The sequence below is a fragment of the Myotis nattereri genome (genome assembly GCF_964212035.1).
Source record: "Myotis nattereri genome assembly, chromosome: 2".
NCBI lineage: Eukaryota > Metazoa > Chordata > Mammalia > Chiroptera > Vespertilionidae > Myotis > Myotis nattereri.
In genome coordinates, this window is record NC_138076.1 from 110,474,048 (window position 1) to 110,493,180 (window position 19,133).

Below are 19,133 nucleotides of genomic sequence, written 5' to 3' on the forward strand. Positions count from 1 at the left end.
ATGAAGGCCAGGGAGGGATGGAGGAGGGCGGGTAAGAGATCAACTGAAGGACCTGTATGCATTCATATAAGCATAACCAATGGACACAAGACATGGCGGGGTAGGGGAGGCCGGGGGAATGTCAAGGGGGGAAAAAAGGAGACATATATAATACTCTTTGCAATTCTTTAAACAATAAAACAAAATTAAAAAAAAAGAAAATGTGGTACATATATACAATGCAATATTACTCAGCCATAAAAAAGTAAAATTTTGCCATTTACAACAATGTGGATGGAAATAGAGGGTATTATGTTAAGTAAAGTATGTCTGACAAATAAGAAAGACAATATCATTTGATTCCAAAACAAATGAACAAACAAAACAGAAATAGAATTCATAGAAACAGATACTAAAGGGATGGCTGCCAGAAGGTTCGGTGTGAGGGTCTAGGTGAAAAGGGGAAGGGGAATGTAGTTCATAATATTGTGATAACTTACATGGTGACAGATGACTACCAGAATTAGTGGAGTGATCACATTGTAAGGCCTGAAAATGTTGAATCACTATATTGGACACGTGAAATTAATATAACCAGTATACCAACTATATTTAAATAAAAAATAATTGAAAAAAGACTTCTATTACATTCCATTTTAAATTACCAATGGGCGAGACCACACCTTACTCATTTTCTTCTGTTCCACCAGCCCAGTGCCTCTGACCAGGTGCTCAATCAGTGACTGTTGAATCATGACATTTCTCTCCTTCATACCATCCCAGTATTGCTGAGTTTTACTTATTTAATGACATACAAACTGCAGAGTCAAAGTCAGTCAAACCTCAGTTTAAAATTAACCTGTCATTACTTTTATAAATTATTTTAAATCCAAATGACATTAACTAAAGCAAATCAAATCACCCAGGTTAACTACCTTTGGAATTTTATCGCTTTTTCCTTCTGTGCTGGTGTCATTCACCTTTTGATCATACCAATGACCTCTGCAAAGGACAAAAAGCATCTTGGACAATTCAATCTTAGCTGGACCGGCAGTACCTACGGAACCCAGAACCTTTTTGGTTTTGTTAATCCTCACCTGAGGATATTTTTTCCATTAATTTTTAGAGAGAGCAGAAAGGGGTGGGGGAGAGAAAGAGAAAGAGGAGAGAGAGAGAGAGAGAGAGAGAGAGAGAGAGAGAGAGAGAGAGAGAGAGAAACATCGATGTGAGAGAGACACATCAATTGGTTCCCTCCTGAACATGCCCCTACTAGTGCCTGGGATTGAATCTACAACCTAAGTACGTGCTGTTGACTGAGATTCAAATGTGCGACCCTTTGGTGTGCGGGCTGATGCTCTGACCAGGGCCCATCGGTAACCTTTGAGGAGCTGCAGTTTTCTGTTACCGCTGTCCAGGCAGGAGCAGCTCAGGGTGTCAGCTTACATGCCGCTGCCCTCAGCTCGGTGCCCATCAGTGGGATCCTCTGTCTGGACAGGAAACAGGATAAAGGAAGAGGAAGCTTGTTCATGCCCTGAAAGATTGCTGTCTCCACCTTGCACAGAAGGGCCATCTGCCAGGGAGTTTTGACATCACACATGTTCTCTTGGTGGGCACCTTCCCAGTGGGCCCTCAGCACTGGTTGTGCTCTCTCAGCATCCAGGTAGTTGAAGTGGGATTTAGAGGGGAAAAGTAACAGGTGAAGCAAGAGGGAAGATACAACCATTCTCCATGATCTGACATTCTTTCTATCTGATATTTTTTTGCTGCCTTTCCCTGTCTGTCTGTCTTCCCTGTAGAGGGATAGAGGCCATTTGGGGCAATTTTTGCCAATGACTGACTGAAGGCCGAGTGTGGTGCATTCTCTCTTGGTACTTCGATTCTATGTCAGCAGCCCATCAAGACACCCCAGGTTTCCACCAATAGTTTTAGCTGCACTTTATAATTAAGTTTTCCCTTTTTCCTTCCTTACTTCAGCTGGGATGTGATGGTCCTGTGGAGCTTATGGCGCCTCATTAGTGCATCCAGTGCTCTTGGTGTTCCTCTGTGTGTTACAGATGCTCCATAGATGGAACTGCCTTGGATTGACACATGTCAGCCCACAGGATTTCAGCCCTGGATGGGAGCAGCTCCCAAAGGCACAGCTCTGGCCTAGGTACCAGTCAGGCCGGAACTGGGCTGCTGCTGGGATTCAATCAGGCTGGCCTGCACAGGTGCCTAGGGTGCTCCCGCCCAGCACTCCCTACCATGCATGCACCTTCTCTGCTGCACCTCTGAACCCACTTGTCTACATGCAGGTGGTCATTGGAACGGTCCGTTTCTGGGTTTGCTGTGTATGGAGAGTGCATGTGTCTGTGTGTCCTGCACATTGCACAGTGCTGCCTGCTCCAGCTTGCCAGCTCCCTGGTCACATGGGCTACTTTTGCTTTTTATCTCTGTGGAGGACAAACATAAATTATCAGAATACTGAGAGATGAAATCCTCTGAACCAGCTGTGAACAAGGACCCCTTCGTTTTTGTATCATGTTGTAAGAAGAAGAGGAGTTTACCTGGACAGGAGTGCCCCCGCTGTGTGGGTATGAGTGGATCTTTTGGAGAAGGGACAGCCTTCCTTTCATCTGTGAGGTTAACTTCTTTAATTGGCTGCAGAGAGAATAAATGGACTCTGTGTCTGGGCTGTGCTATCATCTGATCACATGCCTCCGGCTCTGTTCCAGATTCGGGCAAGGCTTTTCACAAGGTGAATGGAGAAAGGCTCCCTGTGCTGCTCAGCTCAACCTGAGCTCTCAGACAGCCTTGAGCCACAATCTCCTCTTGTGCCTCCAACAGGACTCAGCTCAGGAACCAGTGTGCTTAACCTTTAAAGCAGCAGTCGCCAACCGGTGGTCTGCGGACCACTGGTGGCCCATGGGGCCCGAAAGGTTGGCGACCACTGTTTTAAAGAAATCATCTCTTTTTCTTCTTTGTTTTCCCCATTTCTTGAGGGCCTACTTCTCTATCTTCCTCATAGACCAACAGCGAAGGCCTGTCCTATGTCCCTGTCAGAAAGGGAAGAACATTTCAGGAAGTAGCTATTCTTTCCTTTTTAGTGGAATCACTTATATTGTTTTTCTTTCCTCTCCCTTCCTCTCCTCACATGTGTACCATGTTAAATTTAAGGGGCACCTGCCATGATTGTCACATCCTTCTCTGAGCATGGAATAGGGATTAATTTCCTTATCATAGAAGGAGGCGCTCTGGCAAGAATGACCCCATCCAAGCCCTCAGGCACCTGAAGGTCCTTTTCCAGCAGCCTATCAACTTGAGCTTGGGGACACAGCAGAGGGCCAATCCCTATAGCTATGACTTTTATTGTGGGTGCTAGGGAATAGCTGCAGGACTCTGAACTGGAGGTGGAGTGATCAGGCTCCTGCTTTTAATTTTGTTGTTTTGTTATTTTTGTTAATCCTCACCGGAGGATATTTTTTCCATTTTTAGAGAGAGAGAAAGAGAGAGAGAAATATTGATGTGAGAGAGACACATCAATTGGTTGCCTCCCACAGGTGCCCCTACCAGGGCCAGGGATTGAACCTACACCCTCCCTTGACTGGGAATCGAACCCACAATCCTTCTATGCATGGAGTGATGCTCTAACCACTTAGCAAACTGGCCAGAGTCCTGCTTTTAATTTTTAAAAAATACTTCATTGTCATAAAATACACATAACATTTACCACCTTAATTATTTTAAGTGTTTAGTTCAGTGACATTAAGTACATTCACACTGTTGTGCAACCATCACTACCATCCATCTCAAGAACTCTTTTCATCTTGCAAAACTGAAACTCTGTCTCCATTAAACAACTTCCAGTTTTCCTCCCAAAGCCCTGGGCAGGCACCATTCTCTTTTCTGTACTTTCTGTCTCTATGGATTTGACAGCTCCACCTTACAAAGGGTCACCTGGCAATGACAGTTGAGCCTGCAGGAGGCCAGGGAAGAGAGGAGTGTCAGAACCCAGGTTGGAAGTGATGGCCTGAGCTAAGTGTATAGCAGAGGGAGTAGGTTTTTTGAGAGATGTAAAAATAACTGAGAGGACTTTTGCCACTGATGGAAAATGGGTGAGGTAAGGGAGAGGCAGGGACCAAGGATGCTTCTTGTTGTACTAGTTGAGTGTCCTTTTTTACAGAGAGGAAGGTAGAGGGATAGAGAGTTAGAAACATCGATGAGAGAGAAACATCAATCAGCTGCCTCCTGCACATCGCCTACTGGGGTTGTGCCCGCAACCCAGGTACATGCCCTTGACCGGAATCGAACCTGGGACCTTTCAGTCCGCAGGCCGACGCTCTATCCACTGAGCCAAACCAGTTCCGGCAGTCTCAGCATCTTGATGGCACTAATGCTCTAGGAGCTGACAAGCCCTCCGGGAGAGTCTGGACACAGAGGGAGTCTAAGGGTGCAGCCTGGAACACCGTCACTCAGAGAGAGCACTGGCAGGAGCAGAGCCGGCGAGAGGGACAGAGACAGGGAACTAGCAAGTTTTCGTGAAGATGCTTTTTAACTGTTGGTCTCCATCTGTGTTTGCTACATGAAGCTTAGAACACCGAAGAGACCCTGAGCCCAGCATCCCTGCTATACAGTGAGATAAAGTTCATCTGATACAGACACTGTTCCAGTTGCTATAATTCTGATTTTTAAAAAGGCCAGAGGTGAAATGTTTTTTATAAGAATTCAATGATTGAGGCAGGAGATAGTGATTCAAGTGAGGCGTTGATTTATAATTTATTTTGAAAACAGGTGCCATCATCTCTCACTTTTTAAGAGGGCTGAGCAAGTGTGACCAGGGCAGGCTAGGAGCAGAAGCCATGAAACTATAGCTGTATTTGCACTAGCCACCTCTTCTAGGCAGTGTCCTAGGAGAAATACATTTTCTTTTCCTTTTCTGTTGGAGTCATTTTAAAATGGATACTTCTTTAGTTATTTGGTAACATGAGGTCCTACCAATTTTCACCTATGTATAAAAGAAAAACCACCTACAAGCAACACCTGGGAAGGTTTACTGCAGCATGTGAGGTGTCAGGTTATGTTAAGTGGTGCTGTCTGTGGACATCTGATAATTTTCTCTGGGAATCTTCAAGAATGGTTCCTCAAAGTCAACCAAGAAAATCAGAGCCAAATATTTCGGCGCTGGGCTGGACAAGCATTTCCATCAGGACCTGCTCCTGAGGACTGGCCCTCCTGTCCTAGACTTTGAACCTAGGTCAAGGCTGCAGGGGGAAGGGGGGCGGAGGGGATGGTTCTGGGGCTGTGCAATTTAAAGGTGAGGTTTTACTGGGGAGGTTGGTGTCTGAGACTCAACATGGGCAAGTTAAGGAAACGCCAAGTTTGGGGAAGATGCTGTTAGTCATTTCTAATGGACACAGAATTGCAGGACCAACGGTGACTGTCCTGGGAAGAGGTGGCTGGGGTCGGTGTGAAGTCCGCGCAGCTGGTAGAAGTAAAATCCCCTAGAGGTCAGGGGTTTGGGAATAGCTGTAATGTATAGGATGGTGGTATGAACCTCCAAATTTTAACTCTTATGTTGGACATGATCCTTTAAACAAAACCATGTAATCCGGTGCTGGACTTCCTTCTTTTTCTCTCTCCTTTGTGAATTAATACTCTGTTTTTTGAGTTTGCTGTCATTGGGAGCTGAACCCAGGGTTCCTTTCCAGAGAGGAATCCCATCTGACCATCCGACAAAGGCGGCGAACAGGGTCTGCAGAATGATGCCCAAACTCTGGAGCTGCCTGTTGACTGTCTTCACTCCTGTCTCATAAGGTGAATCCCCCGTATTATGTTCCTCTGGTGGAGCTGGTCCCCCACCCGGAGACAGCCCCTGCGACAGTGGACAGGACCCACGCCCTGATGCAGAAGATCGGACAGTCCCCAGTCAGGGTCCTGAGGGAGGTCGATGGATTTGTCCTGAATCGCCTGCAGTATGCGGTCATCAGCGAGGCCTGGAGGCTGGTGCAGGTACGCAGGCTGCAGTGGCCAGTGGGGACAATAGTAGGGACAGTTTGAGGGAGGGTTGTAGAGGGGATGAGCGAGGGGGCAATTGGGGGTGGTTGCTAGCCAAGAGGGGAAGCAGAGTGGAAACAGCTTCCTGGGGGAAGTGGCTGCAGGGAGTCAGCGTTCAGGGCTCCTCGCTGTTTCTGGAGCCTGTCAGCTGTTTTCTCAGGTGCAGTGAAAAGGCAATGAGGATGAATCTTCATTGATGCTGTTACATGGAGTCATTTGATGTAGGACAGGATGATAGACTGCTGCTCCTATGTGTCATTGCCGCATAATTGTCTCCGGGTGACATGCTGCATTTCCCATAGACTCAGACTACTCGCCCCCAGTGTTATCTTTTAGGAGGAAAAAAATTGCATTTTGAGTACAGTCCACATGTGTCCTCTAAACAAACCCAATTTATTTCAAGAGCTTGAGAAGAAACAATTATAATCTTTACACTTGTTAGTAACAGGCTTGTCTTATGTAGAAAAAGAACATTATTTATTTTTTCACAATTAACCTCATCCTCTAATGAAAGGATTTTGCATGTCACCTAAGAAGTGGCCTCCCTGCACACACTCCCAACCACATTTGTATGGGGACATGGTGTCCCAGGACTCAAAGTGCAGGATGGGTTTGTGCTCAGGTGGGTGACAGCGCTGCCACCTGCACTGGGCCCACAGCTCCTGTCTGAGCCTTCTGCAGGCCTGTGGGTCCCAGCCTGGGACAGGGACAAAGACTCCACTCCCACAGGTCCCAATGCAGGATGCAGTGGCCCTTCTGCCTCCCTGTTTGTTATTTGGGCACAGCTCTGGAAGTTCCTCATTGACCTCACTGCCCAGTGCATTTGCCACACAACAACTGCAACTCTGTGTTCTCATTGCTTAAATCCACTTAGTGGTCGTATATCTGAAAGATAGTGCTGTGGTTCCCACCATCAAGTTTGCAGTTTTAATTTCTTAGCAATTGCAGAATGTCTTTGAATTTCATTTTGTGGTAAGATATTTGAAAGAAACAGTGAACTAAAAACACCCCTTTGGAGAGCTATTTAAAATATTTCCACTTGTCTAAAGTAGGGGAACAATATAATAGATACAAGAAAAACTCAACATTACAGTAAAACATGGCAAGAGCCACAGAGGATTCTGTTGTCCCCTTCACTGGTTGGAGAGGTGGGATGGTAGACTTATTTGTCTGCTTTGTCTGGTTTTTGTTTGTTTGTTTGTTTATTTATTTTCTTTATTGATTAAGGTATTACATATGTGTCCTAAATTCCCTCTTACCTCCCCCCACCCCCAACTGATGCCCTCACCCCCCTGGTATCTGTATCCATTGGTCAGGCTTATATGCATGCATACAAGTCCTTTGGTTGATCTCTCCCCTTTACCCCCACACTTCCCCACCTTCCCTCTGAGGTTTGACGGTCTGATAGATGCTTCTCTGTCTCTGGATCTGTTTTTGTTCATCAGTTTATGTTGTTCATTATATTCCACAAATGAGTGAGATCATGTGATATTTATCTTTCTCTGACTGGCTTATTTAGCTTAGCATAATGCTCTCCAGGTCCATCCATGCATTTACAAATGGTAGGAATTCCTTCCTTTTTACAGCAGCATAGAAGTCCATTTTTTAGATGTACCACAGTGTGTGTGTTTTTTTTTAATCTTTATTGTTCAGATTATTACAGATGTTCCTCTCCCCCCCCACCCCCCATAGCTCCCCTCCACCCGTTCCCATCCCACCCTAGGCCCTCGCCCTCCCACTATGGTCCGATCTCTTCCCTTACTCCCCACACCCACTTTCCCCTGAGAATTGTCAGTCTGCTCCATTTCCATCCCCTGATTCTATTCCACTCACCAGTTTGTTCTGTTCATCAGATTTTTTATTCATTTGATTTTTAGATTCACTTGATAGATATGTATTTGTTGCCACCTTGTTGTTCATAATTTTTTATCTTTACCTTTTTCTTCTTCTTCCTCTTCTTAAAGTATACTCTTCAGCATTTCATATACTACTGGTTTGGTGGTGATGAACTCCTTTAGCTTTTTCTTATCTGTGAAGGCCTTTATCTGACCTTCAATTCTAAATGATAGCTTTGCTGGGTAGAGTAATCTTGGTTATAGGTTTTTGCTATTCATCACTGAATCTTTCTTGCCACTCCATTCTGGCCTGCATAGTTTCTGTTGAGAAGTCAGCTGACAGTCATATGGGCACTCCCCTGTAGGTAACTAACTGTTTTTCTGTTGCTGCTTTTAAGAGTCTCTCTTTGTCTTTTGCCCTTGGCATTTTAATTATGATGTGTCTTGGTGTGGTCCTCTTTGGATTCCTCTTGTTTGAGGTTCTCTGCGCTTCCTGGACTTGTAAGTCTATTTCTTTCACCAGGCAGGGGAAGTTTTCTGTCATTATTTATTCAAATAGGTTTTCAATATCTTGCTCTTTCTCTTCTTCTGGCACCCCCATAATTCGGATGTTGGTACGCTTGAAGTTGTCCCAGAGGCTCCTTACACTATCTTCATATTTTTGGATTCTTTTTTCTTTTCTGGTTGGGCATTTTTTGCTTCTTCGTATTTCAAATCTTTGACTTGATTCTTGGGATCCTCTAGTCTACTGTTGAATCTCTGTATATTCTTTATTTCAGTCAGTGTATGCTTAATTTCTGACTGGTCCTTTTCCATTATTTTTTTTATTCATTTTTTTTTTGGCATTCTCACTAAGATCCTTAAAGTTCTCACTAAGTTCCTCAGAGGTTTCTAGAAGATTCTTGAGTAACCTTATAACTGTGGTTTTGAACTCTATATCTAGTATTTTGCTTTCATCCATTTCTTTCATTTGTGACATGTTTCTTTGTCTCTGCATTTTGGCTGCTTCCCTGTGTTTGTTTCTATGTATTAGGTAGCTGCTAAATCTCCTTGAGTTAATAGAGTGGCCTTTGTGGTAGGTGTCCTATAGGGCCCAGTGGCTCAGCCTCCCTGATCACCTGCAGTGGACACTCTTGGTGCACCCCTTTGTGGGCTGTGTGCACAGTCTTGTTGTAGTTAAGACTTGATTGCTGTTGGAATCACTGGGAGGAATTGACCTCCAGGCCAATTGGCTGTGAGGACCAGCTGTGTCTACAATGGAAGAGTTGCTGTGAAGGAGACACCCTTCTGGGCCAAGACTTGCTTCAATGGGGCTTTGGTGCTCACTGTTTCTGCCCCTTGAGTGTGTCTCTTATGGATGTGAAGAGTTGTAATCCTGTATGGTCTCACACTGACCACTGGGTCCACTGGCTCTTGAATCTCCAAGGAGGTGCAAAGTTAGCCACTGCCTGGGCGACCCAGCAGGAGCTATAGAGAGGTCTGCAGATTCCTCCTCTTTTTACGGAGTTTGGAAGTGCCCAGAGGAGGCCCAGCTGTGTAGCAAGGCAGGCTTCTGCTGCTGCTGCTTCCAGTTTGACAGGTTTTAGGCTGAGAAAGGACAGGCCATTCATATGCAAAAGCCGCTGTGCACAGCTTGGGTGGGGTTGTTAATGGGGTGGGGTGGGGTCTCAGGGAATCTCCTGGGTGGAGCAAACAGCATTGGCTGCCAGTCAGCCCTGCACCTGAGAGGTCCCAGCGCAGGAAAAATGACAGCTGCGAGCACCTCCGTCTGAAAGAAAGCTGCCCTCCCGTTCCTGTCCTAATGTCAGACAGTCCAGTTTCTCTCCATATGTGTCTGGGTCCCCCAGAGTCTCGTCTGGAACTGGAATTCAGAGCAAGCGGGCGCTTATATCTCCCTCTCGATTAAAAAAGCAGAGCACCCAGGTGCCAGCCCGTTCCACGCCTCTCCGCACCTTCTACCAGTCTCAATGTGCTTTCTTCTTTACCTCTAGTTGTAGAACTTCCACTCAGCTTTCCCGTGGTTCTGGATGATAGTTGTCTGTTTTTTAGTTGTAATTTTGATGTGGTTGTGAGAGGCAGCAAGTACAGGTGTTTACCTAGGCCGCCATCTTGAAATCTCCTCCTATCACAGTTTTTTAATCCATTCATCTGCTGATGGGCATTTAGGCTGTTTCCAAATCTTAGGTATTGTAAATTGTGCTGCTGTGAACTTAGGGGTGCATATATCCTTTCTGATTGGTGTTTCTAGTTTCTTGGGATATATTCCTAGAAGTGGGATCACTGGCTCAAATAGTTCCATTTTAGTTTTTTGAGGAAACTCCATACTGTTCTCCACAGTGGCTACACCAGTCTGCATTCCCACCGGCAGTGCACAAGGGTTCCTTTTTCTCCGCATCCTCGCCAGCACTTGTCATTTGTTGATTTGTTCTTCTTGTCTCATTTTACCCACCTTTCTTTCAACTGTCCTGTCTCCAGGGGCTAATGGCAGACAGAGTGTGGTCTGCTGGGTTTGGGGGATGATATACTTTCTGAGAAAGGGAATCTTGCATGTGTCTCTACAATGGCTGCTGTGAAATTCACATGCCTAGAGTCCCCATAGGAACTGAGTACGGAGATCCAGCAGGATACAGTGTGAATGTGACAAAATGAGAAGCTATAGAAATGAGATTAAGAAAGTGTAAATAGAACTCAAAGAATTGCCTTCAGTGGAAGTCTCAGAGGTGATTTACTTAAAAAAATTAAATTGAGCCCTAGCTGGGTAGCTCAGTTGGTGGGAATGTCCTCCCATACACCAAAAGGTTGTGGGTTTGATTCCTGATTTGGGGTGCATACAGGAGGCAACCTGATGTTTCTCTCTCTCCCTCTCCCTCCCTTCCTCCCTTCCTTCCTCTCTCTCTAAAATCAAGCAAAAATCCTCGGGTGAGGATTAAAATAAAATTTTTAAAAATAAAGTTGATTGCCCGGCCAGTGTGGCTCAGTGGTTGAGTGTTGACCTATGAACCAGGAGGTCACGGTTCAATTCCATGTCAGGGCACATGCCCGAGCTGTGGGCTCGATTCCCAGTGGGCGCACTCTCTCTCTCTCCCTTCCTCTCTGAAATCATATTTAAAAAAAATAAAGTTGATCTATAGACAGTGAGAATGAAGGCAGGTGTAGAAACGGCAGGTCTCTCTGTCCAGGTTGGGGTGAGGATGGAACCGAAGAGATGTGGGGCATCCCTAAGCTCTGCCGGGAAGACTTACTAGTACACTGATAGCGAAGTGTCTCTCTTGTGGTGGTCAGGGCTCCAGGGGAAGGAGTATGGAGGGAGGCTGGGGCTTCCAGCGTTGTGCCTGCTTTTACTATCACTGCTCAAGGGCAGTTGCTTCTTTGGCTTCCCAGATATGGAAGGGCCACTAGCACACGGGCGTGCACTTGTTCACAAAGTAGTTGCTTCCAAGGGCAAAGAAGCTGTAGGTCTCACTCCACCAGAGCAGGATTCCTCCTTTTGAGCATGTGGGCACCTCTGGGTTCTGTACCCCAGAAGAGATGTCACCCCCACCTCACTCTCCCTGGGAAGAGTGGATCAGTATTTCTGCTTATTAGGGAGGCTGGTTTAAGGATTCTTGACTTTATTGCATGAATTTCTTGAAAGAAAACCATTGCTTCTTGGGGGTCTGTTTCCACGTCAGGTACTGAGAATCAGGAAAGGTAAGAATGCCTCCTTAGAGCTGCCCCTTCATCTTTTTTTTTTTAAAAAATATATTTTATTGATTTTTTACAGAGAGGATGGGAGAGGGATAGAGAGTTAGAAACATTGATGAGAGAGGAACATCGATCAGCTGCCTCCTGCACACTCCCTACTGGGTATGTGCCCGCAACCAAGGTATATGCCCTTGACTGGAATCGAACCTGGGACCCTTGACTCTGCAGGCCGACGCTCTATCCACTGAGCCAAACCGGTTAGGGCTGCCCCTTCATCTTTGTATATCTGTACATGTGCATTGAGCCAGCCAGGGCTGGGCTTAGATGACACCCCTTTGACTCACAATTTCAGAGCCAGTTAAACTTGATTAGATTTAGGATGTTCCAAGTTAATCTCAAAACATTTAAGGTCAGCTTTATTGTAAAAAGGAGCTGAATCTGGGAAGTTTTACAGTAAAAACTGAAGATTTAAAAATATATTTTAAGTTAAAAAGATCAAAAGACCTTGCAGAGTTTATCTTTCCATGACATGCTCTTTCTGGGGTGAGTTTCATGTGTGGATACAAGACCCTGAGGCTCAGCCTGGATGTGGTAAGCAGAGTGAGCTGAGATGAGCAGGAGTTTCCCTATTCAAAGACTCACATAGGTGCCTCTGGTTCATGACTTTCTGGATTCACAAAGCATGTTGAAATTTGGCAGAACCATTTCTTTGGCCCCAGACAGGGCTGGTGGAAGTCTCAGAGATAATTCACTTAAATAAATTAAATTATCTTATTATCCTAATTCCACAGCCTGGGTGGAAAAGGTACAATGTGACTTGATTCTAGAGCTCAAAGAGGTCTTGTGTGGATAGGGGTCTGTGTGCTTCTGTCCTGACTTTTCAGGTGATGGTCAGCAATGGATCAAGAATGCCGTTCCATTGGCTGTGTAAATAGTTCTGCACAAACCTAATCCAGCCATGGATTTCCAAGGGCCCCACCCCCACATTGGGGTATGAGCTGGAGTGGGACAGCCAGGGGTCTGGCCCAAATGATGGCCTACATCCCCACCCAGCCCTGGTGGTGTCCTGATACAGGTGGCAGAGGAGCCAAGGAAGCTGCTTTGCCACTTGCTAACTCTGTTGATGTGGAGGACACTTTTGTAACTGGACAATCAATGGGTCCACACTGCCTCTCACTACTTGAGCCAATTAAGCAGAGACAGGGTTGAATCATATATGAGCATTTATTCCAATACTGCCGGCAATATGGGAGAACAGTAGGTCATCCACAAAAATCTGCTCTCTACCCCACCATAAGCCAGCTCCTTATGTTGGGTAGAAGGACACAGATTACATGGGAAGTAGGCAAAAGGGTGTGCCAAATGGGCAGTTTACAGGTAATGCAGGCTGGAGATTTGCAGAGGCCTGTGGATATGCAAAGGCCGGTGGAGTGGGGGTTGGGGGGGCGTTCAAAGGGGGGCCAGGCTTCAAAGGATTAGTGATATGCAAAGGGCTGGCAGCTCTGGTTTCTGGGACAAGGCTATTAATCTTTCCATGATAATAGGCAGCTCCTGGATGGGGAGGATGGGCTGCATTTCCAGGTGAGCTCCCAGGTCCCACGTGCAACTGCCAGCCAAGTTAGAATGTGCCTTCTTTAATCAGAAAAAGTAATCATGGTTAACAGAGCATGATTAATATTTCTTACCATTATAGCTGGTCCCCAATGTTCTATTTCTGCTGCTATCACTTTGATTGACATTCCCATGTTGGACAGCCTTGTATGCCTGGAATAAATCTCACTTGGTTTTGGTGTGTCATTCTTTTTAGACATTGCTGGATTTGATTTGCTTATGTTGAGAATTTTTTGCATCCAAGTTCAGAAGAGATACTGGTCTATAGTTTTCTTTCTTTTTTTACTATCTTTGTTTTACTTTGATATCAAGGTGCATAGATATTAAGGTGATAATGTATACAATGAGTTAGGAAGTATCTGTCCTCTTCTATTTTCTGGAAGAGATTGTAGTTTTTGCTAATTCTTCTTTGTTTGGTAGAATTCTCCAGTGAAACCCGCTAGGCTTGGAGAGTTCTTTTTCAGGAGGTTTTTAATTACAAACTCCACTTCTTTAATAGTCCTATGCCCATTCAGGTTTTCTGTTTCATCGTGGTTGATTTTGGTGGTTTGTGGTTTTTGAAAAATTGGTCTATTTCTTCTGAGTTGTTGAATTTATGAACATAAAGTTGTTGTTGGAACTCTCTTATTATCCTTTTAGTGGCTGCAGGGTCTGAAGTGATAGCCCTGGTTTCATTCCTGATGCGGGTGATTGTGTCTGCTCTCTTCATTCTTGTCAGTCTTGGTAGAGTTTTATCAATTTTGTAGATTTTTTGAAGAGGCAACTTTTTATTTCATTGACTTTCTCTGTGATTTTTCTGTTTTCAATTTTACTTACTAACTCCAGAGGGCATATTTTAATACTTGCAGCCAAGAATGAAAGAGAAATTAAGAGAGGTAGGGTCAGGGAGGCCCCTGTGCTGGCCTGTCAACTGTGGGGCTCAAGAGGGAGCTAAGCCTCAGGTTTCATTTCTAGGTCAGAAAGCAAAAGTGCCAGGAATAAGAAGCACCTTGTCTTTACTGCATCCTAGACCATGCCACACTGTCTTGTCATCACCTGTGAGCGTGTCTCTCCCCACACAGCTCTGCAGAGGCAGGCACTATCTGGGAGTAAGATGGGTGCCCAGAAATCTGAGGGAATGTGGGAGCTGGGTTCTATTGTCTCACAGGCCTCACTCCACTTTCCCTCCCAGTTGACTTCAGAATCTGGATGAAGTTGCCCTTGTCAGCTTGGATATGCCTGATGGACAAGTCTGGCTGCAGTCCAGCAGCCCAAGATTGGGTCACTGGGTGACAGGATCCTCTTGGCCAGGAATGTGACTCCATGCCGATATTCTTAAGCTAATGAGCACAGTCGGGAAGTTGTGTAGTAGTGATAAAGTCTCGTCAAGATATTAGCTGAGCTTGTACTTCCCGTAAATCCTTGTTCCATATAGGATGGGTGAGTGGAGGTGAGCAGACATGAGTCATGGGGCCAGGAACAGGTTCTCAGCCTGTTGTATGTGCTGGTGGCGATATGTGGAGAGTGCTTAGCTCAGGTCTTACTCATCCTTCTGAGCTGTGGGATCACTAAGCTGGATCTCTCTGTTCCCTGGGCTCTGAGCTGCAGAAGCTCAGTTCTTGGTTTCTCATCAGGGAAGGGTGGTCTGTGGGACCAGTTGGGACCCTTTCAGATTCCAGAACTTTGTTTTTATTTTCAGATACGAATGCCCCCAAGAGTTATGAGGAATTTTTCCAGGTAATAAAGTGGATCCCAAAGGTCATGTGGTGATATTAACAGATGAGGCTCTTGGTGGTAAATGCAGTTTCTGTTGAGTATAATTCATGAGAGTGACAGGAATCAGTACTCAACACCAGGAACCACCTGAGATCCTTTGTTCTTCAGTGACTTCAGCCTGTACAGTATTTCAGAGTTTTCAGAGCACTTTCCTTACTTTCTCAGAATTTTCAGATATTTTCCAATCATTCAGTCTTAAAACCATGCTATTTTTGCCTTCACAAATGAAGACACTAGCCTGGAAAGTTAGATTGTCTAATTCATATACCACAGACAGGCAGGGATTCAAACCTGTGCTACCTCTGTGTGTGTTTCTGTGCCTGCATTTGTAAGTGGAGATAACAATGGACCTAGGATATGATGAGGATTGGGCAAGGATATATATATATGTTTAAGGATGAGAACATGCCTGGCATATTGTTCAGTTTAGTAAATATTATGGATTATCATGGTAATATCAATAATGACAATGTTCTGAGTCCTTAAAAATAATTTTTGTGTGAAACAGCTGTCACCTGTGAGTTAGCGCTGAGCTGAAATGCTCATATCCTAGCTACACCCGTGAGGTCTGGGACTTGTGGGTGGCAGCGTGGGCCTGGGAGCTTTTTGGAAATGCAGCATCTCAAGTCCCACCCTGGACCTGCAGAATCATAGTCTGCACCTTAACAAGCTCCCCAGGAGGTTCGTGTGCACATTAAAGTTGGAGAAGTCCTGGCTCACTGCCCAGGAAGACCTTGGCCTCAAAATCTCCATGTATTATATTTCATCTGTTCTAAGATAAAACTTTTTTTTTTTTTTTTTTTTTTACATTTCAACATCTTTATTGGCAGCATTTTTCCTCCTTAATGGAACATTAAATACTAATTTAACTTTCAACTAATGGAGTCTTTTTTTAAAAAAAAATATATTTTATTGATATTTTACAGAGAGGAAGGGAGAGAGATAGAGAGTTAGAAACATCGATGAGAGAGAAACATCGACCAGCTGCCTCCTGCACACCCCCCACTGGGGATGTGTCCGCAACCCAGGTACATGCCCTTGACCGGAATCGAACCTGGGACCTTTCAGTCCTCAGGCTGACGCTCTATCCACTGAGCCAAACCGGTTTCGGCTCAACTAATGGAGTCTTAATTTCAATGAGGTACCATATATTCTACCGTCTTTTATTTGTCTTTTCTTCTTCCATGTTTTTCTGTTTCTGTATGTCTCTTGTTTCTGACTCTCTTTATCTCTGACTCAGGCCTATAATAGATAAACCTGCAGTGCTAACCAGCTTTTTTCTGTTCTGTGGAAAGGTTCTCACAGTGGCAACATCTCTGTACTTGCAAGAAGAGTCATGTAGATGGTGGGCTGGAATGTAAAGGGGAGTTAAGCCAGGGGAGTGGTCACTTTAGAGCAATGATTTTCAGTCCTAGTTTTATGACACTGAATACCTCTGGTTATTCCCAAAAGACGTGAACATTAATTTTAAAAAAAGATTTTATTCACTTTTGAATAAAACAAACACATCAGAACAAATGAATGTGAGTCTGTCACAGTCCAGAGGATATAAGTTTCTGGTCCAAACCTGAGCTGGCCTCCCCACACACTCAACACCAGCCACCTTCATCTAGCCTTTTGTTTCTGGAACAGGGATGCAAATTGTGGTCAGGTTTCCTCTTAGTCATGGGCCTGTGTGAACAAAAGTAGGTCCCTCCTGGGTATGAGGAAAAAGGGCAGTCTCCTTGTAATGAGAGGCTCCTCCTCCTGCTGCAGGGCGGGGGTGGGGGGGGGTGAGTGGGGGTGGGGTCAAGTGCACTAGTATCTTGTGTTTTTTGGCTAGGGAACGAGCAGCCTGCACATTAGGAATTGTTACCATTAAGTTAAAATGTGCAGCGAGCTCCCTTATGGAGAGGTGGTGACACAGGGGGCTTGATTGATTGGTGAACATATTTTAGGGGGGGAAGATGACCTAAAATTGCAAATTTACCACCATCACTACCTCTTACACATGCAGAGGTCATGCAGAGGTAGGTGGTCTTTGGTTCTTCTCTCCTTCCATAAACCAGGATTAGCCTCGGTCCATTTCTCCAATTTTCATTAATCCCCAGGATGTTTCCTTCTCACACATCTCCGACAATATACTGCCGCTATGGCCTGACCTTTCCTGACAGTCGGGGGAGGCCCTATTATTCCCTGATGTCATTTTCCCTTAAATATCACCCTGAGCAGGTGCCCTGTGACCCAGTAAATACATTACCTGCGAATTACTCGGACTTCTACTCTTGAAAGAAAAACAGTTCAAAATGGGACAGTGAGGATGAAAAGAAGAAAATAGAGCAGCTCAGTGACTTATTTCACAGAGTTTGGGACCAAGGAGGCAGCAGTTGTCCTGTGACTTCAGAGTCTCAACAAGAGAAAGCATGTTCAAGCAGTCCGTTACTAACAGGCAGCTGGAAGGTGGGACTGTGGTAGTTTTTCTTTGGAGAGAGATGTTAGAGACACTGTGCACTGCTTCAGGCTATGGCTATCCTGGAATGTGTCCAGGAGGAAAAAGCTGAGGCTTGAGTAGAATATTACCATACAGAGAGTGGCAACGTCTCTGTACTTGCAAGAAGAGTCATGTAGATGGTGGGCTGGAATGTAAAGGGGAGTTAAAGAAGCCAAGAGAGAAGCAAGCTCTTGCCCTCCACACCACACCCTTAGCTGTAGGAGTTTCTACATGTTATGGATTTTTAAATTTAAATGTAAGAGTTTAGGATTTTAATTCTATTAAAGAAATAATGTACAAAGTGTCAGAGTGAATCACCTGTGGTTATAAAAGACTAGCTTGCAGCAGCCTTGCCCACTGAGCTCTGGGAATCTCTGAGCACCTTCCCTTACTCTCCCCTGAGCCTCACATCCTAGAAATGAGCCACCTCTGTTTCCCTGTTGCATTCTGGGCTTGGGCCTCCCTTCAGGATCAACCTGGGCAGCTCTCCCTGCTTCACACAGGGCTCTGCAGGAAGGCAGTTGGTTCCTCTCACTTCTGGTCCCACAGCAGGTCCTAATGTGGTCTCAACTTGGGTCCTGCTGCACCCTTGCCTGCCCCGTGGTCTGTGGCTCCTTCTATTTTTGTCTCTTTTTATTTTTTGTTTCTTTGTTTGTTTTTCTTTTATTAATTTTGTTGCTATTTGTTTTTGTGTGGTTCCTTCTTTTGTGTTCTTCTGCTCAAGTTCAGATACAGTGGACAAGGAGTCTTGCAACTCCCAATCTCCACTTGCCCTTTCTCACATCCAGGACACAGCTCTGACCACTGGACAAGGGTCAGTTAAGTAGAGGCCAATCATAGGCAATGTAGAGTCAGCCATCTGGTTGGGAAAACCCAATAAATGGGACTCCAGGTATGAGACCATGCATGGGATGTGGGGCTAAGGAAGGGCAGGACTTTTCCAAGAAGGATGGTGGCTTAAGGAGGTGCACACAGCATACTGACTTCCCTCCAGGACAGTCAGTGAGGATGTGGACACTGCAGAAACCTTCTCTCTGGAAACTTGTTTTCTGCCTGGGAATCATCCATTAATTAGAATTCCTTCTAGTACAGGGGTGGGCAAACTTTTTGACTCGAGGGCCACAATGGGTTCTTAAACAGGACCGGAGGGCCGGAACAAAAGCATGGATGAACTAATATAAATTCAAAGTAAACATCATTACATAAAAGGGTCAGGTCTTTTTTTTCAATAGTTTTATTCATTTCAAACGGCCGGATCCGGCCCGCGGGCCGTAGTTTGCCCACGGCTGTTTTAGTAGCTAGTGTCTTTAAGAAGTAGACCATTTTTATAATTGTATTTATTAGTTTATGGGAGGTAACTTTCTGAGTAGCCCAATTGGCGAGAAACATAATCCTATTGATAGGAGAGATCTTGCTGACTTATTATTTTAGAGACATCTCTAGCCCCATTAATAGACAAGCATAATGAAAACATCAAACACATACTTAATTAAAAATAAAACAAGGATTCGAGAAAAATGGCGGCCAAATAGGCAGATGTGTATGCATGTTGTCCCGGAGCCAGACTGGAAATACAACTAAATCGGAGAACATCCACCTGGAATTAACAAATTAGGCACAGCTGAGGAGACAACCTACAACAAGGAAGGGCAGAAAATGCCTGGAGACCAGTAGGAAGGGTGGCAAGGGCTCGGAAGGGGTGGCCAGCCAGCAGGCAGAGAGGGAGAGGAGGAAGCTGTGTTACTGGAGCAGCAGTTCCCTCAGGA

At 45.1% G+C, this 19,133-nt stretch overlaps 1 protein-coding gene across 5 annotated transcripts in view; it reads left to right on the top strand.

Annotated features, from left to right (window-relative positions):
• The window catches only part of CRYL1 (crystallin lambda 1), a 168,186-nt gene that overhangs the window by 119,083 nt on the left and 29,970 nt on the right, over positions 1 to 19,133 (top strand). For all 5 annotated transcript variants that reach the window (XR_013995544.1, XM_081083559.1, XM_081083562.1 and 2 more), the window contains one exon: positions 5,773 to 5,967. Coding sequence is in view for 4 of the 5 variants with exons in the window: in XM_081083559.1 (XP_080939685.1) it covers positions 5,773 to 5,967 (195 nt within the window). In the remaining variant the exon portion in view is untranslated. The remainder of the gene's footprint in view (positions 1 to 5,772; positions 5,968 to 19,133) is intronic.